The sequence below is a fragment of the Temnothorax americanus genome, unplaced genomic scaffold, assembly GCF_048541705.1.
Source record: "Temnothorax americanus isolate GAGA-0224 unplaced genomic scaffold, ASM4854170v1 Scaffold273, whole genome shotgun sequence".
Lineage (NCBI taxonomy): Eukaryota > Metazoa > Arthropoda > Insecta > Hymenoptera > Formicidae > Temnothorax > Temnothorax americanus.
In genome coordinates, this window is record NW_027509415.1 from 13,773 (window position 1) to 41,307 (window position 27,535).

At 38.5% G+C, this 27,535-nt stretch overlaps 3 protein-coding genes, 1 long non-coding RNA gene and 1 pseudogene across 12 annotated transcripts; 4 read left to right on the forward strand and 1 right to left on the reverse strand.

The window, feature by feature from the left end:
• Positions 1 to 303: 303 nt before the first annotated feature.
• LOC143899546 (uncharacterized) lies at positions 304 to 3,105 on the forward strand. 5 transcript variants are annotated; one of them, XM_077409895.1, is made up of 4 exons: positions 304 to 428; positions 1,164 to 1,283; positions 2,008 to 2,127; positions 2,642 to 3,105. In XM_077409895.1, the coding sequence occupies exons 1-4, from the start codon at positions 317 to 319 to the stop codon at positions 2,875 to 2,877; spliced, it is 588 nt and encodes a 195-aa protein (XP_077266021.1). In that variant the 5' UTR covers positions 304 to 316; the 3' UTR covers positions 2,878 to 3,105. The 5 variants fall into 5 exon arrangements, 4 of the variants coding, with proteins under 4 accessions (XP_077266021.1, XP_077266022.1, XP_077266023.1 ...); XM_077409896.1 differs by having other exon boundaries at positions 2,011 to 2,127; XM_077409897.1 differs by having other exon boundaries at positions 1,167 to 1,283.
• Positions 3,106 to 5,995: 2,890 nt separating this feature from the next.
• Positions 5,996 to 13,977, reverse strand: LOC143899548 (uncharacterized). 4 transcript variants are annotated; one of them, XM_077409902.1, is made up of 10 exons: positions 13,443 to 13,977; positions 12,988 to 13,068; positions 12,778 to 12,906; positions 11,931 to 12,047; positions 10,957 to 11,079; positions 10,212 to 10,346; positions 9,434 to 9,553; positions 7,217 to 9,184; positions 6,741 to 6,818; positions 5,996 to 6,273 (listed from the first exon to the last, which is right to left on the reverse strand). In XM_077409902.1, the coding sequence occupies exons 1-10, from the start codon at positions 13,684 to 13,686 to the stop codon at positions 6,047 to 6,049; spliced, it is 3,222 nt and encodes a 1,073-aa protein (XP_077266028.1). In that variant the 5' UTR covers positions 13,687 to 13,977; the 3' UTR covers positions 5,996 to 6,046. The 4 variants fall into 4 exon arrangements, with proteins under 4 accessions (XP_077266028.1, XP_077266029.1, XP_077266027.1 ...); XM_077409903.1 differs by having other exon boundaries at positions 7,217 to 9,181; positions 11,931 to 12,050; XM_077409901.1 differs by having other exon boundaries at positions 10,212 to 10,343; positions 11,931 to 12,050; positions 13,443 to 13,976.
• A 3,684-nt stretch (positions 13,978 to 17,661) lies between these two features.
• On the forward strand, positions 17,662 to 18,892 carry LOC143899544 (uncharacterized). The gene is made up of 4 exons (XR_013257535.1): positions 17,662 to 18,009; positions 18,082 to 18,243; positions 18,329 to 18,610; positions 18,687 to 18,892. It is a non-coding gene; the product is annotated as an uncharacterized LOC143899544 (long non-coding RNA).
• Positions 18,893 to 20,399: 1,507 nt separating this feature from the next.
• Positions 20,400 to 24,170, forward strand: LOC143899550 (uncharacterized). The gene has a single exon (XM_077409904.1). The coding sequence runs from the start codon at positions 20,400 to 20,402 to the stop codon at positions 24,168 to 24,170; it is 3,771 nt and encodes a 1,256-aa protein (XP_077266030.1).
• Positions 24,171 to 25,755: 1,585 nt separating this feature from the next.
• Positions 25,756 to 26,921, forward strand: LOC143899545 (uncharacterized; annotated as a pseudogene). The gene is made up of 2 exons (XR_013257536.1): positions 25,756 to 26,102; positions 26,204 to 26,921. The product of XR_013257536.1 is annotated as an uncharacterized LOC143899545 (transcript).
• The last annotated feature ends 614 nt before the right edge of the window (positions 26,922 to 27,535 follow it).

Here is a 27,535-nt window from a genome sequence, read left to right on the forward strand (position 1 = left end):
GTTGAACGTATCGGACTAAATATTTCTTGGGATTGACAAATTTTTTTTCTCAGTGTATGTTCTCTGTAATTGGCGCTGTAATTTAAAAAGAGATATCATTTCTTTTTTGTAATTGTAATAATAGATCACTTGAAGCGCGACTCATTTTTTGATAAGGTAACGTAATTTTGTGATGAGATTTTTGGAGATACAAAGCTTACGTCCACCACTTGTTACTTAGGTTTTTTCGAGGTATAATACTACTACTTTGTTTTTTTTCGAGGTTTTAACACTACTATAAATTTAATAATTATAACCCTTTATATTAGAGAAGACAATGGAGAGCGAGGCAATTCGTGGTCCTGCATGTCATTTATCAGGTAATATGAGTAATGATGGGAAGCATGACGATATTGAAAATATTTCAGCAACAGTGTCACAGGACATAGGTAAGATTATTTTAAAAAAATCACGCAGATTCTATGGAGATGTAGTCTTTGAGAATTAATGTGAACAAGAAGTAATTTTTAAATTTATATACATTTGTTATAAAAGAAGAATTTGCATCGTAGTGTAGTGTCCATCACAATTTTTTTAATATTTACAAATGCTAAAAAAATTGTGATGGACACTACAAATTCTTTTCGTCCAATAAATGTTCATAAATCCAAAATTACCTCTGTTCACGTTAAATTGCATCAGACTTTGTTGCATATATACTAACCAGACGCGAGAAATGAGATGCGGCCCTGTCAAAATGAGATGAGGGAGTATTCACACAAAAGGGGAGCCACATCCGTGTGCGCTCAGTTCTAAACTGTGAAGCTCTTCTTTTGTGTGAATATCCCCTCCATCTTCGTTTCGACTGGGTCGTGTCTCATTTCTGGCAATAATGCAATGTTACAAACATGAAATACTTACCATTCAGTTTCTAATTGCCGAGCACGCTTACTCTTTTCATACGTCTCAGACAGCTTCTCACGTCTACTTACTGAATCGATCAAGCTAACTGTTCACTCATTAACTATAGAGACAAGCTGAGGCGTATGAAAGAAATAAGCCTGCTTGGAAGTAAGAAACTAATATATACTCACAATATATTTCTGATTATATGATGTAAATATTAAAACATTATTTTATACACCCGTTACACTTGAGAATTTATATAATGATAACTTTTATAGCAGAGGAGACAAGAGAGAGCGAAGCAATTCATGGTCCTGCATGTCATTTATCAGCTGATAAGAGTGATGATGGAAGGGATGACAATATTGAAAATATTGCAGCAGCGTCACTAAACATACGTAAGATTATTTCAAATAGGCACGCAGATTCTATGAAGATATAGTCTTTGCGAATTAATGTGAACAAGAGGTAATTTTTAAATTTATACACATTTGTTATAAAAGAAGAATTTGCATCGTTCATTACAATTTTCTTAGCATTTGTAAATACTAAAAAAATTGTGATGGACACTACAAATTCTTTTCGTTCAATAAATGTACATAAATCTAAAATTACTTCTGTTCACGTTAAATTGCATCAGACTTTGTTGCATATATACTAACCAGACGCGAGAAATGAGATGCGGCCCTGTTAAAATGAGATGAAGGGGTATTCACACAAAAGGGGAGCCACATCCGTGTGCGCTCAGTTCTAAACTGTGAAGCTCTTCTTTTGTGTGAATATCCCCTCCATCTTCGTTTCGACTGGGTCGTGTCTCATTTCTGGCAATAATGCAATGTTACAAACACGAAATACTTACCATTCAGTTTCTAATCGCCGAGCACGCTTACTCTTTTCATACGTCTCAGACAGCTTCTCACGTCCACTTACTGAATCGGTCAAGCTAACTGTTCACTCATTAACTATAGAGACAAGCTGAGGCGTATGAAAGAAGTAAGCCTGCTTGGAAGTAAGAAACTAATATATACTCACGATATATTTTTGATTATATGATGTAAATATTAAAACATTATTTTATACACCCTTTACACTTGAGAATTTATATAATGATAACTTTTATAGCAGAGGAGAAAAGAGAGAGCGAAGCAATTCATGGTCCAGCATGTCATATATCAGCTGATAAGAGTAATGATGGAAGGGATGACAATATTGAAAATATTGCAGCAGTGTCACGAGACATAGGTAAGATTATTTCAAATAGGCACGCAGATTCTATGAAGATATAGTCTTTGAGAATTAATGTGAACAAGAGGTAATTTTTAAATTTATACACATTCGTTATAAAAGAAGAATTTGCATTGTTTATTACAATTTTTTTAGCATTTGTAAATACTAAAAAAATTGTGATGGACACTACAAATTCTTTTCGTCCAATAAATGTACATAAGTCTAAAATTACCTCTGTTCACGTTAAGTTGCATCACACTGTGCTGCATATATACATAGTTTGTATATACAGTTTGGTGCAAATTACACCGTATTAAATCTTCTATTACTATTTCCGTTTGTTAAATTTCGAAAGCAAAAGTATTTAATCTTTGTCATCAATGAAATAATATTTAGTCGAATAGATTTAATGCAGCGTAATGTAAGTTACAATCTATAAATGAATTCTAAATATTTATCTCAAATTATGTAAGAAGTTGAAACGGTAAGAAAATTTTAAATCCTATAAATGGTTAACATTTTTTTATAGGTTCTCCATATGGTCGCACAAAGCGAACACGCTGGAATGAAAATGAGAAAACGGTGGTGTTAACAGCATTTGATGAATTTATGAAAGGTGGCAAACTGCCTTCTTTACAGGCAATTCACAAAGTTATAAAACAAAATCCCTGTTTAATAAATAGATCATCTCCGCAAATAAAAACGTGGCTGCACAATCAACTTAAAAAAAAAGAAATAAACAACACGATTGTTTTAATTTTTTAGTTGTGCTCTTACATTTTCTTGTATTTTATTTTCTTAAATGTATACTTTTTATTTTCAAAAATGCAATAATATTTTGTAAAGCACAAAGCATCAAATTTTTAACAAGTTATGTTTATTAAAGTCATTTCATAGTTTTTTTCTTAATGATATGGGTACAATATTGATATGTCAAATAATATATAAGCATATGTTATTTAATAATATAGTTTTATATACATATATCTTTGCAACAGCAATGCATATTTTTTATTTTCAAGTGTAATACAATTTTGCAAAGCTTAAAGCATCAGATTTATAATAAGTTATGTGTATTAAAGTTATTTTACAGTTCGTTTCCTAATGAAATAAATATAATATTTGTATGTTTGTCAAGTAATATAAGCATACGTTATTTAATAATAGTTTTATTACATATCCTCGCAACATTGTGTATTGATATTCGAGAAATTATATGTATCTCTACAAAAAATTTTTTGTTAATAAATTTAAATGATATCGCAATGCGCTTTTTTGGAAGTATATAAAACTGCGCGTGTCTTTTCTGTTCTTGCACCTTATTTTGCTAGCAAATTCTTGAAAATATATAAAAACCTTGCAAATTATTTTATATTTTTACGCAATATTGCAATAATTTATATCTAATACATTAATGGAATCGTAGCGAGTTAAAATTCAAGTGAATAAAAATCGATTGGTGTGGAATATAACACACAAATAGAACGCACCTTACATCAAACAAACTTTTATTTCAACGACATATTATGCAAAATGCCAATAATTCATATAATGTACAATAAATAATACACAATGTCTGACACAAATACAAATGTCCATTAGATAAACGTAAAAGATTACTAACATAGGTATTTTATTTCAATGTTAAAGGTAACGTCCCATGGCATGTATTTTCGCGTAACGCGTAACCGCGTAACCAATCAGAAGCATGAATATGCGTAACAGAAAGTGCGAACCGCTTCTGATTGGTTACGCAATTATGCGTTGCCCTTAGGGCTTAAGCAGAATGGCTGTCTTGGCAGTGTTTTATGCTTTAAGTCTTTGTCTTGTGCGTTACATAAGACAAAGACTTAAGGCATAAAACACTGCCAAGACAGCCATTTTGCTTAGGCCCTAACGGTAAGGGCCTAAGCAGAATGGCTGTCTTATAACCTTAAGGCAGTGTTTTATGCCTTAAGTTTTTGTCTTATGTAACGCACAATACTGTGTTAATGTTTCCTGTCTTGTGTAGTATACGTCTAAAACACTGCCTTAAGGTTATAAGACAGCCATTCTGTTTAGGCCCTAAAGGTCAATCCAGACAAACTTGCATAGCGCATAAACAAGCATAAGAGAATTGATTGGTCCATATGCATGTGCATAAGAAAATAGACCAATCAGTTTCTTTATGCATATGGTTGTGCATCTATGCAAGTTTGTCTGGATAGACCTTTAAGCGGGAAACACATACTTTTGCATAACGCATAATACGTAAGCATAAGAAAACTGATTGGTCTATTTCCTTATGCACATGTATATGGACCAATCAATTTTCTTATGCTTACGCATTATGCGTTGTGCTCCCCGCTTAGGGCCCGGGCACGCACTTCTTCGTAAAGGCTGATTTATAGAGGCCGTAACCGTTGATTTAAGCAGTAATCTTTAAGAAATTGACCAATTACAGTCGATTGTTCTTCTCACATTCGACTGTGATTGGTCAATTTCTTAAAGCTTACAGCTTAAATCAACGGTTACGGCCTCTATAAATCAGCCTTACGGTAACAATAAAGTTTCGACCAATCGTGTTGCTTGAATCGAGAACGTACGGCCGTACGTTCCCGAATCGAGCAACGCGATTGGTCAAAACTTTACTGTTATTACTGTTACGAAAAAGTGTGTGTCCGGGGCTTTAAAGGTCCTTCCATAATGCCCGGAAACAGGCAACAGGAACAGGGAATAGGAACAGAATTTCCGACGCGTTGGATTTCTATTCTCTATTTGCCTGCACCTGACCAATCACTAAAATCAAATCACTGTGATTGGTCAGATACAGGCAAATAGAAAATGGAAATCTAACGCGTCGGAAATTCTGTTCCTATTTCCTGTTCCTGTTGCCTGTTTCCGGGCATTGTGCAAGGACTTTTACCCTTAGGGCAACGCGTAACTGCGTAACTAATCGGAAGCGGTTCGCACTTTCTGTTACGCATATTCACGCTTCTGTTTGGTTACGCGGTTACGCGTTACGCGAAAATACATGCCATGGGGGACGTTACCTTTAACGTTAAAATGAATTACCTATGATAAGTAGTAATCGTTTACGTTTATTTAATGGACATTTGTATTTGTGTCACACATTGTGTATTATTTATTGTACATGATATGAATTATTTGCATTTTGCATAATATGTCGTTGAAATAAAAGTTTGTTCGATGTAAGGTGCGTTCTATTTGTGTGTTATATTCCACACTACTCGATCTTTATTTACTTGCATTTTAACTCGCTACGATTCCATAACGTATTAGACATTAATTATTGCAAAATTGCGTAAAAAATAAAATAATTTGCAAGGTTTTTATATATTTTCAAGAATTTGCTAACAAAATAAGATGCAAGAACAGAAAAGACACGCGCAGTTTTATATACTTCCAAAAAAGCGCATTGCGATATCATTTAAGTTTTTTTGACAAAAATTTTTTTTGTAGAGATACATATAATTTCTCGAAGATCAACACACAATGTTCCGAGGATATGTAATAAAACTATTATTAAATAACGTATGCTTACATTACTCTTGACAAACATACAAATATTATATGTATTTTATTAGAAAACGAACTGTAAAATAACTTTAATACAGATAACTTATTATAAATCTGATGCTTTAAGCTTTGCAAAATTGTATTACACTTGAAAATAAAAAGTATGCATTGCTGTTGCAAAGATATATGTATATAAAACTATATTATTAAATAACATATGCTTATATATTATTTGACAAACATATCAATATTGTACCCATTTCATTAAGAAAAAAACTACGATATGACTTTAATAAACATAACTTGTTAAAAATTTGATGCTTTGTGCTTTAAAAAATGTTATTGCATTTTTGAAAATAAAAAGTATACATTTAAGAAAAATAAATACAAAAAATGTAAGAGCACAACTAAAAAATTAAGACAATTGTGTTGTCTGTTTCTTTTTTTTACGTTGATTGTGCAGCCACGTTTTTATTTGCGGAGATGATCTATTTTTTAAACAGGGATTTTGTTTTATAACTTCGTGAATTGCCTGTAAAGAAGGCAGTTTGCCACCTTTCATAAATTCATCAAATGCTGTTAACACCACCGTTTTCTCATTTTCATTCCAGCGTGTTCGCTTTGTGCGACCATATGGAGAACCTATAAAAAAATGTTAACTATTTATAGGATTTAAAATTTTCTTACCGTTTCAACTTCTTACATAATTTGAGATAAATATTTAGAACTCATTTATAGATTGTAACTTACATTACGCTGCATTAAATCTATTCGACTAAATATTATTTCATTGATGACAAAGATTAAATACTTTTGCTTTCGAATTTTAACAAACGGAAATAGTTACAGAAGATTTAATACGGTGTAATGTGAATATGTAAATGTAGATTATCTTAATGATCACTGACTTGTTAAATTTTAATTTTTATTTTTCACTTTTGACAATTATATCACAATAGTATAGTACAGATGTCAAAATTTAATAAGTATAGTGTAATAATTATTAAAATAATTGTTATTTTAGTAGAATATATCACAAGATAGTGATAGTAAGATAGCAACTTTACTCGTTAAAACAAATCCCAATTAAAATAAATGATAATACTTACTAGAACGTCTTTTGGTTCTTGATTTTTCTACGTTTTCTGATTGACACATATCAACAGATGAGTTACTATCATTTGTTTCTATAATTAAAGTATGTATTACATTGGCTGCGTTCTGCAGAGAAAGCTGCTTTGCAACTGTCGTAAAATTCGTGAATTTAATTGGTGTATACTCTTAGCTTCGGCCAAAATTAAAAGCATACAATCAGATTCACAAATTTTACATTACAACAGAGAAAGTCACAGAGCAGCTTTCTCTGCTAAACGCAGCCTATGATTGCGATATAATGTAGCATGCATACATTAGTAAATTTGACGCCTTCACAGCTGTCAAAATAATTTGTGTGAACCATGACATTACAGTCTAAAAAAGTTATAATGTATGGAAAATATCAACAGTCAATTAACCAGTTACAATTATTCAATGTGCATGACTCACACAAAATTACATTACAGTTAATAAATTGGTAAGTTGGTACCTTCATTTATAATTGTTTCTTTATTTCCTTCCCTATCTTCTTCATCATCGCTATTGCATTCTTCAATAGAACTTTCCTCTGTATCTTGAGAATCACATCCATGAGCTGCTTCCAAATGCTGTGTTATATTCAAAATATCACGACTAATAATGGGTTGTCTGTATACATCTCGATGGATTTTTTCAGCATGTCCCATAAAGTTTGCAAGATCAGATATTTCAGTGTCAGCAAGCTCCATGCCTGCACAAAATGTAGCTATGTGCTTTCTTAGTTTAGTGCCTCGTAATAAATGTGCAACTTTTGCATTACAGTCCTCAGAAAATTGTCTCATTAGAATGCAAGCTCTTAAATACTTAAAACGTTTTAAATTATAGCTTGGAAGACCAAAGATATATGGATTTTGTGCAGGAACTTTAGCGCTATCGCGAAATTGTAGTATTAGTTTTATACATTCTAATAAACTGTAGTTTAATAGGACAGGTACAGTGCGACCAAGTTTCCCTCTGATCATAAATCGTACATATTTCTTTGCTGCATCTTGGGACTTTGATGAAATCTTTTTAAAAAGATCAGGCGCTGTGTTTGGATCAATACCTTTGTACTGTTCAAAATCTGCTATCATTATGCGCTCAATTTCACCAGCTCGTCTACGGTTGAATAATTGGACTGAAGTTAACGTACATTCAGCCAGTGTCTTCCAAGTTTCATATACATATTCATTTTTTAAGTTGTTAAATGCTTTCTGTCGTTTGCATTTTAAGTACATGTACAATTTAGCTATGTCCTCCATTGACGGAAGGTCATCATTTTTATGTCTTTGTTGCTGTAAACGTGTCTCTAGAACTGTTTTGTTAACACTGGTACCGTAATCTTCTGTCAGTAGCTCTAAAAAGTCCTTGACTACAGCTTTTTTTTCATGATCCTGACATTTTATACATTCCGTAACAAGTAAGTTTCCAACTTTTTTTAATAACGTTCCCAAACTGGCTGCTGTGGTAGGTTTCGAATAGGTACCCACTTTATCATCTAAACCTGCTACTTTGTTAACCGCATTAATGACATCTTCATAATATTTTGGGCAATATATGGATTCAAAATCAGTTATATTTTTATTGCCCTCTTTCATGGTTATCAAAAAACGTCCCAATAGTCTCAAATGAGCGCGGATCATATCATATTGGTGCTGAAGTTTATATTTTACGCACATTTTGTTACCATATAAAATAACAAGCTTGTCATATCTTATCACGCGACACACATCATCTTCTCTCATGACAGGAAATATCACAGATCGTAACTTTTTACTAGCCACGCTATGTACTCTACCTAAAACTGCACGTCCCAAAACAGTTACAGCTTTAGTATGTTTACTATTACGCCCAGTACATTGATAAAAATGATTGCGAATAGAGATCTTGGAAAAAAAGCCATGACATTTTGCACAGGGTAAGTAATCTTTAGCATTCCTATTTTTTGATGCTTGTGGTCTTCGACAGACGATTAAATCACCTTTGCTTATTTTACTGTCAGTATTGTATTGAAAGTTTCCCTTGCGTCTAATAATTTCTATTACTTTTAATCTTTCTGCACATCTCTTTGGTAGTAAACTGAATTTCTTAACTTCAGGTTCGTTAGAATGGATGGTCTCCAAATGACGTGCTATCTTTGTATGTAACGTTTTACAAAAGAAGCAGCAATTTTTTTTCTTGTCCTTACTACTGCTAGATGAAGTTGCAACATATAAATCTTTATCATCGAGCACTCCTTCTGCTGGAACCTCTACTGATTTATTAATTTCCAGAGATGTATTTGATTTATTTGATTTATTTGATTTATTGATATCAACTGTGTCTTTATAATTGTCATTCTCATCAATATCTTCGACATCATCACAAGAATCTGAATCGGATTCACTTGATGGATAATATACAGAGCCATGATTTGATTCGCTTTCTACTGTCTCCTCTGCTATACAAAAATATTATATAAATTCTTAAGTGTAAAAAAATGTTTTATATACATTTATTGGACAAAAAAGATTGTAAAGTTTTTTACAATTTTTTTAGTAATTACAAATACTAAAGAAATTGTAATAAACAATGCAAATTATTCTTTTATAACAAATGTATATGTATCTAAAAAATTACCTCTGATTCACATTAATTTGCAAAAAATATATTTTTATAGAATCTGTGTGCATATTTAAAATAATCTTACCTATGTTCAGTGATGCTGCTGCTATAATATTTCCAATATCGCCATCTCTTCCGTCATTACCCTTATCACCTGATAAATGACATACAGGACCATGAATTGTTTCGCCCTCTATTGGCTCCTCTGTTATAAAAAAATATTATATAAATACTTAAGTGTAACGAGTGTAAAAAATAATTTTTTAATATTTACATAACCAGAAATATTGATCGCAAGCACGTCACCTAGTTCTTGACTACCAAGCACTCTCTTCATACGCCTCAGCTTGTCTCTATAGTTAATGAATGACCAGCTAGCTTGATCGATTCAGTAAGTGGACGTGAGAAGCTGTATGAGACATATGAGAGGAGTAAACTTGCTTGGTAGTTAGAAACTGAACAGTAAGTATTTAAGATTTATAATACAAACCTTAATTGTAATAAATACTGCAAATCCTTTTTGTCAAATAAATGTATATAAATCTAAAAAATATCTGTTTACGTGTTAATTTGCACCAGACTGTATATACAAACTTTGTATATATGCAACACAGTTTGATGCAAATTAACGTGAACAGAGGCAATTTTTAGATTTAAGTACACTTATTGGACCAAAAAAGATTTCAGGGTTTGTTACATTTTATTTAATATTTACAAATATTAAAAAAAATTGTAATAAACAATGCAAATTCTGCTTTTATAACAAATAATTTATAATAAATTTAAGAAATACCTCTCGTTCACATTAATTCACAGAAAATATATTTCCATAGAACCTGCACGCATACTTAAAATAATCTTACCTATTTCCAATGACGCTGCTGCTATAATATTTTCAATACCGCCATCTCTTCCGTTATTACTTTTATCACCTGATGGTGATAAATGAATATAATATACAGGACCTTGAATTGTTTCGCTCTCTCTTGTCTCCTCTGCTATAAAAAGGTATTATTATATAAATTCTTATGTGTAACGAGTGTAAAAAATCATATTTTAATATTCACGTCATATAACCAGAAGAAATATTTATCGCAAGAATGTCACCTAGTTTCTGACCACCAACCAGGCTTAGTCTCTTCAAACGCCTCAGGTTGTCTCTATAGTTAATGACCAGTTAGCTTGATTGATTCAGTAAGTGGACGTGAGAAGCTGTCTGAGACGTATGAAAGGAGTAAAATTGCTTGATGAATTAGAAACTGAATGGTAAGTATTTAAGGTTTGTAATATAAACATTACCTGTGTTTACGTTAATTTGCACAAGATTGTGTTGCATATATAGAAACTTTGTATATGTGCACAGTCAGGTGCAAATTAACGTGAACAGAGGTAATTTTTAGATTCATGTACATTTATTGAACAAAAAAGATTTGCAGGGTTTGTTACAATTTTTTTTAGTATTTACAAATGCTAAAAAAATTGTAATAAACAATGCAAATTTTTCTTTTATAACAAATGTGTATAAATTTAAAAATTACCCCTTGTTCACATTAATTCGCAAAGACTATATCTTCATAGAATCTGCGTGCATATTTGAAATAATCTTACCTATGTCTAGTGACGCTGCTGCAATAATATTTTCAATGTCGACATCTCTACCGTCATTACTGTTATCAACTGATGGATAACATACAGGTCTATGAATTGTTTCGCTTGTTATTGTTTCCTCTGCTATAAAAGTTATCATTATATAAATTCTTAAGTGTAACGGGTGTATAAAATAATGTTTTAATATTTACATCATATAATCAGATCACATATCGTGAGTATATCACTTAGTTTCTGACTTCCAAGCAGGTTTACTTCTTTCATACGCCTCAGCTTGTGTCTATAGTTAATAAGTGAACAGTTAGCTTGATCGATTCAGTAAGTGGACGTGAAAAGCTGTCAGACGTATGAAAAAAGTAAGCTTGCTCAGCGATTAGAAACTGAATAGTAAGTATTTCGAGTTTGTAACGTTGCATTGTTGCCAGAAATGAGACACGAACCAGTCGAAACAAAGATGGAGGGGATATTCACACAAAAGAGGAGCTTCACAGTTTAGAACTGAGCTCACACGGATGTGGCTCCCCTTTTGTGTGAATACCTCCTCATCTCGTTTTGACAGGGCCGCATCTCATTTCTCGCGTCATTGGTTAGTATATATGCAACAAAGTCTGATGCAATTTAACGTGAACACAGGTAATTTTAGATTTATGTACATTTATTGAACGAAAAGAATTTGTAGTGTCTATTACAATTTTTTTAGTATTTACAAATGCTAAGAAAATTGTAATAAACAATGCAAATTCTTCTTTTATAATAAATGTGTATAAATTTAAAAATTACCACTTGTTCACATTAATTCGCAAAAACTATGGCTGAGTTCGAAGAGCGCGCTATTAGCGCTATTGCATCATTCTATCTTTATCGCTCATCAGGTGTAAAACAAGGATAGAATAAGCAAATAACGCTAACAGCGCGCTCCCCGAATCCAGCCAATATCTTCATAGAATCTGCGTGCCTATTTGAAATAATCTTACCTATGTCTCGTGACACTGCTGCAATATTTTCAATATTGTCATCCCTTTCATCATTACTCTTATCACCTGATAAATGACATGCAGGACCATAAATTGCTTCGCTCTCTCTTGTCTCCTCTGCTATAAAAGTTATTATTATATAAATTCTCAAGTGTAACGGGTATATAAAATAATGTTTTAATATTTACATCATATAATCAGAAATATATCGTGAGTATATCAATTAGTTTCTTACTTCCAAGCAGGCTTACTTCTTTCATACGCCTCAGCTTGTCTCTATAGTTAATGAGTGAACAGTTAGCTTGATCGATTCAGTAAGTGGACGTAAGAAGCTGTCTGAGACGTATGAAAAGAGTAAGCGTGCTCGGCGATTAGAAACTGAATGGTAAGTATTTCGGGTTTGTAACATTGCATTATTGCCAGAAATGAGACACGACTCAGTCGAAACAATGATGGAGGGGATATTCACACAAAAGAGGAGCTTCACAGTTTAGAACTGAGCGCACACGGATGTGGCTCCCCTTTTGTGTGAATACCCCCTCATCTCGTTTTGACAGGGCCGCATCTCATTTCTCGCGTCACTGGTTAGTATATATGCAACAAAGTTTGATGCAATTTAACGTGAACAGAGGTAATTTTAGATTTATGTACATTTATTGGACGAAAGAAATTTGTAGTGTTCATTACAATTTTTTTAGTATTAATAAATACTAAAAAAGTTGTAATAAACAATGCAAATTCTTCTTTTATAACAATGTATATAAATTTAAAAATTACCTCTTTTTCACATTAATTCTCAAAGACTACATCTCCATAGAATCTGCGTGCGTTTTTTAAATAATCTTACCTATGTCCTGTGACACTGTTGTTGCAATATTTTCAATATTGTCATTCCTTCCGTCATTACTCTTACCTGATAAATGACCTGATAAATGACATGCAGGACCATGAATTGCTTCGCTCTCTATTGTCGTCTCTAATATAAAGGGTTATAATTATTAAATTTAATAGTGTTAAAAACAATATTTAAAAATATAGAATAAATTATTTCGCTTACCTCTAATAACATTACGTAAATTTACTTTTGGAAACCCTCTTTCCAAATTTCTTTTCAGTAGATTGAGATACTCTACATTCCCTATAATGTAAAAAAATATGTACATATACAACACATGGTATTTTTATATAAGTAAATGAAATTATTTAGACATATTTGTTAATATTTATTTTAAAATCAAGAGACACGGTAGTGTCTCGCATCAAGTACACGCGAAGCGAGACCAACCGTGACTTTTTTACGCGACGCGACGAGTTGCGAGTACTCGAGATGTTGAGATCTCGATAACGAGTGAACGGACCAAGTTCTAAGTAGACTTGATCGATAGCTTGGGATTGATTTGAAGGTTGTACGTGTTTTTTTCCCTTACGTGCCTTATATGAGCGGAGATATTGTTTATAGTACCAGACACATTATTTAACCATTTTTTAGGTCTAATAATAAAAGTAACTTACGATGTTGCAATGCAAATTCTACACGTGTCTTCGTAGTTTTTTCTTTCTTTCTATTTTTTTGAGCACATAAACTGCGTATAATTGCGCGAGGCCGAGAGGCTTTACGAATATAATACGTTTGATCCGAAAATTTTATTAATGAATACATATCAATTAGCAAAACTATACTACGTGTAACTCGCACAACGTACACTAACCGCCAAGGAATGCCTGGATATTTCGAATTTCGATATATAGTTGACATTATATATCCGCCAACCAGCGCCAACTGGTCATGTGATCGGGGGCTTTTACGGTTCTTGAAACGAGGTGAAAGTTACAAAAGTGAGAAAATTCGCTAGGGTATCTATGATTTTATTGGTCGAAATCTAGTAAATCTGTTAACTTTTGTAATTTTCACTTTGTTTCAAGAACCGTAATCGACCCCCAGGGGGCTTATTGCGGTTTTTAAAACAAAGTGAAAGTTACAAAAGTGAGAAAATTTATTAGAGTTTCTATGATTTCATTATTCAAAATCTAATAAATTGGTTTACTTTTGTAATTTTCATCTCGTTTCTCAAGAACCGTAATCGACCCCCAGTCCTCCGTGATTGGCCGGCAACAATATGTAGTAAGTTGGACATTGCAAGATTGCGACGCCAATACAGAAGAGCGCAGGAGAGGTTAGGAGAGGTTAGGAGATGTCAGAGTTTAACCTCTCCTGCGCTCTTCTGCATTGGCATCGCAATCTCGCAATGTCCACCTTACATATTGTTGCCAGCCAATCACGAAGGGCTGGTTACATGACGGTTCATAGGCGGTTCTTATAAGGGCCCGGACACACACTTTTGCACAACGCATAATGCGTAAGCATAAGAAAATTGATTGGTCTATTTCCTTATGCACATGTGTATGGACTAATCAATTTTCTTATGCTTACGCATTATGCGTTGTACAGAAGTGTGTGCTCCCCGCTTAAACCAATGGGCATCCAGCACAAAGTTGCCATATTGATTTACATAAGATGCTCATTGGTCCAGCGGTCTTATGTTATGCATATGCAGCCTATGCAATTTTGTATCCGATGGCCTTTATGCTACGCTTATGCTAATGGCTTCTACACACAGAACGCGGAAACGCTTGCCGCGCGGCAAGAAGCGACGCGGTAGCCAATCAACGTGTCGCTTTTCCGTAAGAACCAAAAGTTTATTGGCTACCGCGTCGCTTTTTGCCGCGCAGCAAACGTTTCCGCGTCCTGTGGGCAGGAGCCATAAGCTATGCATTTTATGTGCGATGGCCTTAAGACCGTCTTAAGTACAAGGTTTGTTCGCGTCGCATACTCCAATATACACCAGAGACACTTGGATCACGGGTAAAGGGTGACGATTGGAGCAGATAAGTTTTTGGAGTGCGTTGGAGTGAGTAGAAGCATGGTGAGGCTTCGCATGCGACGCAAACAAACCTACAATCTCAAGATGTCATGAACCAATCATAGGTCGGTATTTATAGTCGGATTTTATTTCAAGGCCGGTTCTACATTGGTCGTATCGTCATAAATCGTAAAACGTAAGAAATTGACCAATGACAATCAAATTTGAGGAAAATAATCGACTGTGATAGGTCAATTTATTATGAGTTACGCTACGGTACGACCAATGTAGAGCCGGCCCAAGACCGTCTTAAGTAATGTTATGAGATGCTAATACGGCTCTGTGATTGGTTCATAACATCTTAAGATTGTACTTAAGTCGGTCTTAGGCTGGTTCTACATTGGTCGTATCGTAGCATTATTCGTAAAAAATTGATCAATCACAGTCGATTATTCTTCTGAAATTCGACTGTAATTGTAGTAATTGTAGAACCGGCCTTAAATATAAGATAAATACCGGCTCAGGTTCCGAATGTGCCCCAATAACGGCCATTTTGGTGTAAAGGCATTTCTGACGCCATGTGTACAATGCTGTAGCATTGATACACGGCTCCCGATTGGTTAAAAATCTATTACCTGTATTATTCCCTATTTCTATTGCCTGTTGCCGGCATTGTGCAAGGACCTTAATACGCGATTAATATTATTGGCCTAGTTTACACCGATCTTTTGATATGCGTATCAAATAGTATATTTGAGTTGATCAGCGAATAATCAAACTAATTTACTAGTTATTTACTATTTAATACGCGTATCAAGTGATTGGTGTAAACTAGGCCTTTGCACATAGTATTTTAGCAACAATTTTTATTGAGTCAATAGGTGCATCCAGGAGCACGACCGGTCACTGAGCCGCTAAGTAGCAATTAAGTGTGATTGGTTGGATCCAAAGGTAAGAATGATGCGTTATTTGCGTAATTGTATTATATTACACGCCATTTAATCAGCTTCAACCCGTATTTACATTTTATACAGTTATCAAGGTAAATATGAAAATATACGAACACATCATGAATCATCTTGTTTTCTTACACATTATATATATTGTAGCAGTGATATTTAGTAAATAAATGTGACGATTAAGTTTATCAGATTGTCTTATTAGTGAAACAACTTCCCCAAATCTATGTAGACCTTGTAAATAGAAGAGCACCTAGCACCGCTATTTCCGTACATACAATGCAATTTTTCAAACATAAATGCAGGTTTCGCAGAGCATAAAGAACAAAAACAAATGATTATTTTAACAATTTCATTTAGAACGACTATACGCATGGAAAAGTTTGTGATCTAAAATTACTAGTTGTATGTATATGTATGTACAGTGGATCAAACAAGTATTTGCACACACAGTTTTCTTATAATAACTTTATTCGAAGGAATAATACATAAGTACGAATTGTGTCCATAAGTATAATACATGTTGTTCTTGTAATAAGTTATTTAAGGGCGTTTGTACACGAATTGACATAGCAGTAACGTAAGGCTGCGTTCCCACTATACGCGTCGCGCGTCGCGTCACGATGCCGCGTCATGAGTTATCCAATCAAAACGTTTCATTTTATGACGTCATTTCCGACAAGATCTCGCGTCTTCTTGTCGGAAATGACGTCATAAAATAAAACGTTTTAATTGAATAACTCATTACGCGGCGTCGTGACGCGACGCGCGACGCGTATAGTGGGAACGCAGCATAAGAAGTACCATATAAAAATTGACTAATTAGAATCATGTTTCCTCGAAAATGGCAGCGTTACGGTTCGAAAATACTTGATGTAATTGGTTAATTTTTGCGGTACGTCTTACGTTACTGCTACGTCAATTCGTGTGTGGAGACCTTAAAGGTCATCACACATAAATTCCCGTAAGGACGTAAAACATAAGCGTAAAAAAATCGACCAATCTCAATCGCGTATTGTGCATGGACACGTAACCCCAGTAGGGAAAAATATCGATTGGTCAATTTTCTTACGGTTACGGTTTACATCCTTTACGTACGGGATTTTAGGTGTGAAAGCCTTAACCAGTCACGAATCTAGTCTGAGGAACGTAAACAACATGGCATCCTTATTGTAGATCCTTATGTCCATTTCTGTACATGTCGATTAACTTTAACCTTGGATTAATTTATTATTTTTCTTTTTCTAATTCTCAGAACTATAAAAAGATAAAAAATATATTAAACCAAGATTAATGTTAACCTACATTGGTAAAAATGGGTATTAATTGGTAAACTCTATGCATATATGTTAAGCAGCTATGCAAGGCGTTTGGACAGACCCTTAATACCGTTTTTTTTTTTAAGATAGAGTAAAGCGGGGAGCACACACTTCTGCACAACGCATAATACGTAAGCATAAGAAAACTGATTGGTCTATTTCCTTATGCACATGTGTATGGACCAATCAATTTTCTTATGCTTACACATTATGCGTTGTGCAGAAGTGTGTGCTCCCCGCTTTAAGGTCTATCCAGACAAACTTGCATAGGTGCATAACCATATGCATAAAGAAACGGATTGGTCTATTTCTTTATGCACATGCATATGGACCAATCAATTCTCTTATGCTTATCTTTATGCGCTATGCAAGTTTGTTTGGATTGACCTTAAAGCGGGGAGCACACACTTCTGCACAACGCATAATGCGTAAGCATAAGGGTGCGTTCCGTTTCACGCATGATGCGCATAGAAGCGCACAAGATCATTCCGTTTCACTCCATATGCAGTTCATGCGCGCATGGGAACGTTCTCCCACCACAATGCCGCGCCATGTTGTGCAGCGCATGAGAGCGCATAAGCTGCCTCAGCTTTCAAGATGATGGGTGCTTTCCAGCAAGGGAACACAGTCATACACAGTGCGACACAGTGTTACACAGTGTTGACTTGTAGCTGAAACGCTGTTTAGCTTTTTTATTTCACCGCCAGAATGGAGGGCAGTCACTTTACATAACCTGATCTAACTTGTCACTAGGTTTTTGACCTTAAGACACTTGACTTCTCCTCACCCCCGAAGATATAACCTACAAAAACCCGTTTCGCGCGGTGATCAACAAGCGTGATAATCAGTTGGTGAAATTGTTGTTAAAGCATGGTGCCCAAGTGCCAGTGCAAGATGTAAACGGTAAAACGCCGTTACATTTAGCAGCTGCTTGTGGCAGGTAAGAAGTTACGTTCGTACAGAATTTTTTGCCCTAATATAGAGCTGTTCTACATCGCAAGTCTGTTTGTAGATTGCTTGTATGCTTTACCCGCCCTCGTTAAAGCCGATCCGACTGCGGCGACTTTGAAGAACGATCAAGGCTGCACAGTGCTCCATTGGGCTTAATGTTACAACGGCAACTCGACTTGCGTGGAGTATGTTTTGAATCATAACGTGTTCGATTCTTTGGAAGGCATGTAGTTTCTTACACTTCAAAAATGATTATCCAACAATGCGTTACGTATGTCAAGCTGATTTTTTTTCTTAATTATTTCCAGGTAATTCTTTTTCTGCCGTACATTGCGCCGTATATCAAGGATCCGCGCACTGCCTAGAGTTACTCATCAACAAGTTCGGCGGACAGGCGGTTGCTGCTCCGAGGGATTCGTCGTGTGGTTTATTACCACTGCATGTCGAGGCGAGTGCGGGATCCGTCAAGTGCGCGCGATTAATTCTAAACTCCGTCGGGCCGGAACTAGCCGGCCTCGAGACAACCGATTATTTCGGACGGACTCTGCTAATTCTTTGCGCGGCCGTCAACGGACAATGCAACGCTATTGGTAACTTGATCGCCCTGTAATGAAGTTACACACTTACGTGATATTCTCGTATTAATGAGACGCATTCCGTCAACAGAATTATTGCTCGAATGGGCGCTGCACCTAGCGTGTCAGAGACGTCATTCCGCCGCGGCATCATTGCTCTTAAACTGGATCGAGTCGCTCGGCAACTCCGATACCGGCGACAACAACACATCGCAATCGCAACGCGTTTCCGTCATTAATATGATCAAACGGGTTTTTTAAATGTCAGAAGATACTTTCGCTGTAAAAGTTAGTATTTTTTAACATCTTATGAATTATTAACTTATTTATCAGATATATAGAAGAGACTGATATATAAAAAATTGATCAAGTTATGTAAATTAAGAAATAAAATGAAATAAATTTGCACTGTGTTTAGGATTAAGGTAAAATCAGGTGGCAGGGCGCTGTCGCGAAAGTAATCGCCCCTGGCGCAAGCACAAACAACCCTCGGGCTTGACTCGACCTTATCCGAGATCACCCGAGTATCGCGCTACCGTTTCGACAGCGCGATTGCAAAACGCGCACGCGTATTCCGAAATATGTATACCGCGCAACGCGTTACATCGCGGATCGATGTGATTCGCCCTTCGTGAGGCCCATACCCCCGCCGAGGGTTTCCTATCGGGACGAAGGATAATCGATATCGATCCGCGCTCTCTTCTGTTCTCTGCCGCGACAAGAGACACATCGAGCCGGGCGTTCGCGACATTGTGCCTATCGGGAGTGGTCTCGACCGCCAGTGCGTGAAGTCCGTAATCAAGTTTCATCGCGAGCCGCATCCGTGAGATCGCCGCGTGAAACATCTCGAATCGCTCTTTCGCTCGTGCCGCGAAGAGTGAGCCGTTTTCCGACTGCGAGGAATTCGGTATTTGGGAACGCGAGACGCCCTGTGCGAGGGTAGTTTCGAGCGTACAAGTGTTGTCGCGAGCGGCATTAGTCGTCGCGCAATATCTCTCGTCAGACGAGATTGACGAGTTGTCGCCCGCAATCGAGTGGGCAACGAGCACAAACAGATCACGTGATCACCGCGTGCGGTACCGTGATCCTCATCTAAAAGAACGTACAGACGGCGAACGAGACCGTCACATGAAGTCAGCCCGGGTATCGTGATTGCAACAAGTGTTGTGATAACCGAGCGTAAGTGCAAGCGAGCACTTCTCAATAACTCAGCGAAGGGAGCTCGATCCCGATATCGACCCCTCTCTCGCGGCCATTTTGTCGTGCCGCGCCGTTCGTGAACACGGACCATCATCGTGAATGTACAGCGTATAGTGATTGTGTAAAAAGCGAGCTCACTATCGCGTACCCGAGACAACAAGAAAGCCTGAGCATCTCGCACCTCGTGACCGCGGTCGCTCGTCTGCTTCGTGACAAGATATCCGTTAACCGCGAGCAAGATCTCCGGACGCGAGGGCGGTCATCTACCGCTCTACAAGATTTCCGTTTCGCGAGCCACGCAGACAGAAGGAGCGACTCAAGATTTCCGTCCCGCCATCCCGCGAATGCTCCGGGTGCTCGGGTGCGTGAATGCGAGAAGTACTCTATGTGCAATAAAGTGTGTTTGTCAGAAAACCCGGCGAGCGTTTTTTGAACCCTCTTTTCGCTACGTCCTTGGTTCTTGCCCCGCGCCCTGGACAGGGTGGTCCCGGCATACTTCGTGTCCCGAGGGTACCTCGGTCGCGCACGAAACATCTGGTCCTTCGAGCCGGATCGAGGCAATTCTCGTAGCGAAAAAGATTAATCAAGCACATTGACCGGCACCATGAGTGAGCAGCTGCTCGACAAGCAGTCTCAGCGATTGCGAACCGTCAATCGCGCGCTCGAAAACTTCAAGAAGATTGGCAAGAAAAACTTGACGATAGCCAAGATTCGTAGTCGCATCACTGATTTGAAGGACGTCTGGGCAACAATCCGGGATGGACACTTCGCCCTTCGAGCCGCTATTCCTGCTGCGGAACGAGTGAATCACGAGTACTTCAAGGATCAACATTATGAGGTCTACGAGGAGAAGTACAGGACCGCCTTGGACTACATGCACGAGTGTCTGGAGGAATTGGATCCGTATGTAAGTCCGAACCAGTCTGTCAGTTTCGGGCCGCATTTCCCCACAAGTCCGTCGTCCGCGTTTTCTTTGTCTCATCTTCCGCCGATAAACCTTCCTCCGTTTGACGGGAAGTACGAGGAATGGGAGAGCTTTCGTGATCGGTTTGCGTCTCTTATAATTAATAATAAAGACGTCTCAAATTTCTCGCGTATGCATTATCTCATTTCATGCCTTCAGGGTCGCGCTCTTGAGTGTGTGAACGATATCAGTGTTACCGCGGAGAATTTCGACATTGCGTGGAGTACGTTAAACGCGCGATTTGAAGACAAACGTCGTTTGATCAATATTCACATGTCGACGCTGCTGAATTTGCCAGCGGTCGCGAAAGAATCCGCTCTTGAGTTGCAATCATTACGCGATAAAATAAATTCCGCCGTTGCAGCTCTCGACAAATTGAATCGCACGCCTGAAGAGTTATGGAGCGATATTCTCATCAGTCTCGGGTCACAAAAACTCGATGCAGTTACGCGAAAGGCATGGAATTTAAAGTTTGGTGAAGCTCGACATCCTCCGTCATACGATGACTTTAAACAATTCTTGGATAATCGAATCCGAGCTCTCGAAAATTGGAAGCTCCCCCTTTCTTCCTCCGATAAAGCGAAAAATTCGAATGCGCAAAAGATTAGTGCTAACGTGTGCGCGAAATCGTTTCCGCCGTGTTCGTTGTGTAAAGCGAAGCATGCTTTCTACGTTTGTCCGAAATTTACCGAGAAGAGTCCGAATCAGAGGCGAGAACTTGTGCAGAAAGAGAAACGGTGTTTCAACTGTTTAAGTTCAAATCACGGGGCAAAAACGTGCTCCAGTAAATATTCATGCCGTCTTTGTCAGAGAAAACATCACACGTTGCTCCATGTAGATTCCGACTCTTCCTCGAAACCCGCAGAGGTCACGGCGTCAACCGACACGCCGAAACAAAGTGAAACGCCCAGTAGCGAAGTGAGCTCATTGTTTGCGTCTTCGCACACCACTCGTTCGCATGTTTTGCTCGCGACAGCTTGGCTTACCGTTAGCGCGTCTTCGGGCCGTTCTGTGATTGTAAGAGCCTTGCTTGATCAAGGCTCCGAAATGACCTTTATAACCGAAAAACTCGCGCAGTGTTTACGGCTGAAGAGAGTTCGAATGCCAACTTCGGTTTCGGCCGTCGGGTGTGTAAATGCCGGGACGTATCGATATGCCGCGCGAATAACGATCTCGCCGAAAGGTAAACAGACTCCGGCATTCTCGACGACCGCATTGATTTTGAAATCGCTAACGGCATACGCGCCAAAACGTTTGCCGCTCAAGGCGACGTTGGCTCATCTCGAGGATCTCCCATGGGCTGACCACGACCCCATGAGCGCAGATCCCATTAGCATTATCGTAGGTGCGGAATTGTATAGCGCTCTCATTAAAGACGGAATTCGAAAAGGGGCGGTGGGACAGCCTATCGCTCAAAATTCGATATTGGGATGGGTAATATCGGGACCTATCACTTCTAGTCAGGTGGCCTCACATGACATCTCGGTTGAATCGTCACACGATCGACCTTCGTATACTGTGAATGCTCATCACAGTCTCAATTCCTTGTCGCTCGATCAGGAACTCCGACGGTTTTGGGAGGTCGAAAAGATTCCGCGAAAGATGACTCTCACTCCCGAGGACGAAAAATGCGAAGAGCATTTTCGCCTTACTCATTCACGCTGTCCTGACGGACGCTATATTGTACGTCTTCCATTTAAGGAAGGCCCTCCGATCGAAATCGGACATTCTCGCGCTATCGCCGAGAAATATCTTAACGGGTTAATTCGGAGATTCGATGCTCATCCTGCGCAACGGGACGAGTACTCCGAATTTCTTCGCGAATATGAAGCTCTCGGGCACATGAGGGAAGTGCCCGCTTCCGAGTTCAATGATACGCAATGCGTTTTCATTCCGCATCATCCCGTTATCCGGGAAGACAGTAAAACTACGCATCTGCGTGTCGTTTTCAACGCGTCATGTCCCTCTTCTAACGGATCATCATTGAATGATCATCTTCTCTCGGGTCTTAAACTTCAACCCGATTTGCCAGTTGTCATTCACCAGTGGCGGCAACATCGATTTGTGTATACGAACAACAAACCATTAAATGCTAAAAGTCCGCTCTTATCGTTAAATCCATTTGTGGATCACGAGGGATTGCTTAGAGTCGGAGGACGCTTGAAAAACGCTCCGATCTCATTTAATTCTAAGCATCCAATTTTACTCGCGTCACATCCGTTAGTGACTCTACTCATTCGGCAAGCTCATTCGCGAATGCTTCATGCAGGCATGCAGCTCACGCTCGCAACACTGCGACAGGACTTCTGGATCTTACGAGCTCGAAGCGCGGTCCGATCGATAATTCATAAGTGCGTGGTTTGCACGCGTGAAAAGGCGGTCGTGCCCCAGCAGCTCATGGGAGATCTTCCTACTCTGCGAGTGTCTCCGCCATCGCGCAGTTTCTCACATTGCGGTCTCGATTACGCGGGACCCGTACAAGTTCGCGCTTCCGGTGGCCGCGGAATTAGTTCACGAAAGGCGTATATCGCGTTGTTTGTGTGTCTTGCAACCCGCGCGATCCATTTAGAATTAGTAGGAAATTATTCCACACCCGCGTTTCTAGACGCCTTTTCTCGATTCTGCGCTCGTCGAGGATTGCCGGAGTCAATGTACTCCGATAACGGGACAACGTTTGTCGGAGCCAATAAAGAGTTATACCAAGCATATCGCGCAGCCGTTAATGATCCGAATTTTCTCAACGCCACCGCTTCCGATAATGTCCAATGGCATTTTATTCCCCCGTCTGCGCCACATTTCGGTGGTTTATGGGAAGCCGGAGTCCGGAGCGTGAAACATCATCTCCGTCGGGTACTCCAGGATCACACGCTCACGTTCGAAGAGCTTACGACTTTGTTGTGCCGAATCGAGGCGTGTCTTAATTCGCGTCCTCTCGCTCCGTTGAAAGATACGCTCAATGATTACGAGGTCTTAACGCCCGGACATTTTTTAATCGGATCGGCGATCACGGTCAATCCGGAGCCATCGCTATTAGATTTGCATGAAAATCGGTTGTCGAGGTGGCAACGAGTTCGACATTTGACCGAGCGCTTTTGGAAATTGTGGCAAACAGATTACGTTAACACGTTGCAGCAGCGTGTTAAATGGCGACAATTGCAAACGCCCGTGAAAGTTGGGCAGCTCGTTTTATTGCGGAATGCCACACTGCCTCCTTGTAAATGGGAGCTTGGTCGAATTACCCAGTGCCACGCCGGTTCCGATGGATTGATTCGTGTTGTGAATGTCAAAACCGCGACGTCCGAGTATACCCGGCCGATAGTAAAACTGTGTTTGCTGCCGATTGACTGTGAGACGCGTTCTGACGAGACTTCTAGTAACGATTCGACTTCTCTTCAGCCTTCGCGTCGCTGAACTGTCTGCCACGGCGGGCGGTTCGTGATATTCCTGTTACCCTTCTTGCTTAAGTCTTGTAAATAAAGTTCTGCGACAGTATGTAAGTTTGCGTTCGATTAGCTCATAAGAGATCGTGCGTTCACATATCGACCTCCTCGAACTTCATCACATTCGAAGTCAGAAAATTTCGAAACTAAAGCTTCGAGGCGGGCGGTATGTTTAGGATTAAGGTAAAATCAGGTGGCAGGGCGCTGTCGCGAAAGTAATCGCCCCTGGCGCAAGCACAAACAACCCTCGGGCTTGACTCGACCTTATCCGAGATCACCCGAGTATCGCGCTACCGTTTCGACAGCGCGATTGCAAAACGCGCACGCGTATTCCGAAATATGTATACCGCGCAACGCGTTACATCGCGGATCGATGTGATTCGCCCTTCGTGAGGCCCATACCCCCGCCGAGGGTTTCCTATCGGGACGAAGGATAATCGATATCGATCCGCGCTCTCTTCTGTTCTCTGCCGCGACAAGAGACACATCGAGCCGGGCGTTCGCGACATTGTGCCTATCGGGAGTGGTCTCGACCGCCAGTGCGTGAAGTCCGTAATCAAGTTTCATCGCGAGCCGCATCCGTGAGATCGCCGCGTGAAACATCTCGAATCGCTCTTTCGCTCGTGCCGCGAAGAGTGAGCCGTTTTCCGACTGCGAGGAATTCGGTATTTGGGAACGCGAGACGCCCTGTGCGAGGGTAGTTTCGAGCGTACAAGTGTTGTCGCGAGCGGCATTAGTCGTCGCGCAATATCTCTCGTCAGACGAGATTGACGAGTTGTCGCCCGCAATCGAGTGGGCAACGAGCACAAACAGATCACGTGATCACCGCGTGCGGTACCGTGATCCTCATCTAAAAGACCGTACAGACGGCGAACGAGACCGTCACCTGCAGTCAGCCCGGGTATCGTGATTGCAACGAGTGTCGTGATAACCGAGCGTAAGTGCAAGCGAGCACTTCTCAATAACTCAGCGAAGGGAGCTCGATCCCGATATCGACCCCTCTCTCGCGGCCATTTTGTCGTGCCGCGCCGTTCGTGAACACGGACCATCATCGTGAATGTACAGCGTATAGTGATTGTGTAAAAAGCGAGCTCACTATCGCGTACCCGAGACAACAAGAAAGCCTGAGCATCTCGCACCTCGTGACCGCGGTCGCTCGTCTGCTTCGCGCCAAGATATCCGTTGACCGCGAGCAAGATCTCCGGACGCGAGGGCGGTCATCTACCGCTCTACAAGATTTCCGGTTCGCGAGCCACGCAGACCGAAGGAGCGACTCAAGATTTCCGTCCCGCCATCCCGCGAATGCTCCGGGTGCTCGGGTGCGTGAATGCGAGAAGTACTCTATGTGCAATAAAGTGTGTTTGTCAGAAAACCCGGCGAGCGTTTTTTGAACCCTCTTTTCGCTACGTCCTTGGTTCTTGCCCCGCGCCCTGGACAGGGTGGTCCCGGCATACTTCGTGTCCCGAGGGTACCTCGGTCGCGCACGAAACACACTGTAATACACTGTTTTGAGAATGTAAATAATTAAGTTATGTTTGCAGTTTTACCTTATTAACAAAATTAATTAGTTTTATTAATAAATTAAATAATTTATAGATGAATATGAAAGAAAAAGTAGCAATCAGTCTTCTAATGGAGAGTACAGCCAACACCAGTACAAGTACAGAGGACTCAAGTACCAATGATATAGACTGGAACAATACTAGTCTTTCAGCCAGTAATATATCTTCAAGCAGTGAAGAAAACGATAATTATTTATTGATATTTCCTCTAATGAAATATTTATTGAGTGGACATAAGAGAAATCGAGTTGAACATTATCTTAATATTGTGGATAGCTGGACAGACTTAGAATTTAAGGAGCACTTACGAATCCAGCGTATCACAGCAATTCGATTAATAGGTAATGTTCAGCATTTTGAAAAATAATATAATATTTATGTTTGACCATTTTATAATTATTTTATAATTTTTGAAACCTATATAGTTTTTTACATATTCTAGATGAATTGCATGAAAGTGGATCTATACCTTCACATTCGTTTGGAGTGAAACCAATTGAAGCAAAACTCAGTTTTGTTATATTTTTGTGGCACTTGGCAAATACAGAACCTCTACGAACTATCTCAGATAGATTTGATGTTTCAATTTCTTCAGTCTTTCGTGTAATTCGCCGAGTAACAGCTTGGATCTTGACAAAATTAGATAACGTTATCAAATGGCCCGAAGGACAACATGTCGCATATGTTTCTCATCAGTTTTATTCCAAAAGAGGCATTCTAAATGTAATAGGAGCTATTGACTGCACTCACATTAGGATAGAAAAACCTAATGTAGAAAATGCAAGAGACTATTGTAACCGGAAAAAATACTTCTCTGTAAACCTACAAGCAGTCGTAGATGCGGATATGAAATTTACTAACATATACTGTGGTCAGCCCGGTTCTCTCCATGATGCAAGAGTTTTGAGAAAATCTGAATTGTACAATTCAGCTAATGAACATAGAGAAATTATATTTCCAGATAACAAATTTATAATCGGGGATTCTGCATATCCATCATTACAGTGGCTTGTTCCTCCTTTCCGTGATAATGGTCATCTTACTCCTTTTCAGACCGAATTTAATTTCATACATTCTTCAACGCGTATGGTTGTAGAAAGAGCATTTGGGTATTTGAAAGGACGTTTCCGACGAATTAAATTTTTTTCGGAATATCGCGATATGCCATTCATTGCAAATACTATTGTAGCTGCATGTATCTTACACAATTTATGTATAAATTGTAATGATGACAATTTTAATTATGATAATGTTGAAATTGAGGAACCGAATGATAATATTAATGTAAATAATGATCATAACGAAAATAATTGCCGATTTCAAGAAGATCGAAGGATGCAATTATTCATGGAAATATTTGGCCAGGAATAAACAATGTATTGTTATGTATAAGTTGTAAATAAAAGTATTTAGCCATAACAGCTTGAATATGAACATCATATTTTATTATAAAAGTATCACAAATGTATGCTGTCATCCAATAGCATAAACATTTCTTATAAATTAACACAAATAGTGAATATTACAATTATTTAATCACATAATAATTGCAAAACGTAGGAACAAAATTATAATTATTTAATCACATAATAATTGCAAAACGTAGGAACAAAAAATAATAGAACAAGTTTGAAATATTAATAATTAACCTGATGACTATACTATATATATACTATTAATAAATGACAAAATTAAAGAAACTAGTTTCGTAAAAATGCAGTTATTAATTATTATAATTATAAGTACTTATGGATTATCGAATACTGACCTTTAA

Bases quoted from the DNA above. Each gene is read 5' to 3' on its own strand.
- LOC143899548 (XM_077409900.1), bottom strand. From the start codon at position 13,686: ATGTCAACTATATATCGAAATTCGAAATATCCAGGCATTCCTTGGCGG. The intron at 11,080-11,930 runs GTAAGATTATTT...TAACTTTTATAG, and splicing joins AGCAGTGTCACGAGACATAG to CAGAGGAAACAATAACAAGC. The intron at 6,274-6,740 runs GTAAGTATTATC...ATTTTTTTATAG, and splicing joins AAGAACCAAAAGACGTTCTA to GTTCTCCATATGGTCGCACA.
- LOC143899550 (XM_077409904.1), top strand. From the start codon at position 20,400: ATGAGTGAGCAGCTGCTCGACAAGCAGTCTCAGCGATTGCGAACCGTC.
- LOC143899546 (XM_077409895.1), top strand. From the start codon at position 317: ATGGAGAGCGAGGCAATTCGTGGTCCTGCATGTCATTTATCAGGTAAT. The intron at 429-1,163 runs GTAAGATTATTT...TAACTTTTATAG, and splicing joins AACAGTGTCACAGGACATAG to CAGAGGAGACAAGAGAGAGC. The intron at 1,284-2,007 runs GTAAGATTATTT...TAACTTTTATAG, and splicing joins AGCAGCGTCACTAAACATAC to CAGAGGAGAAAAGAGAGAGC.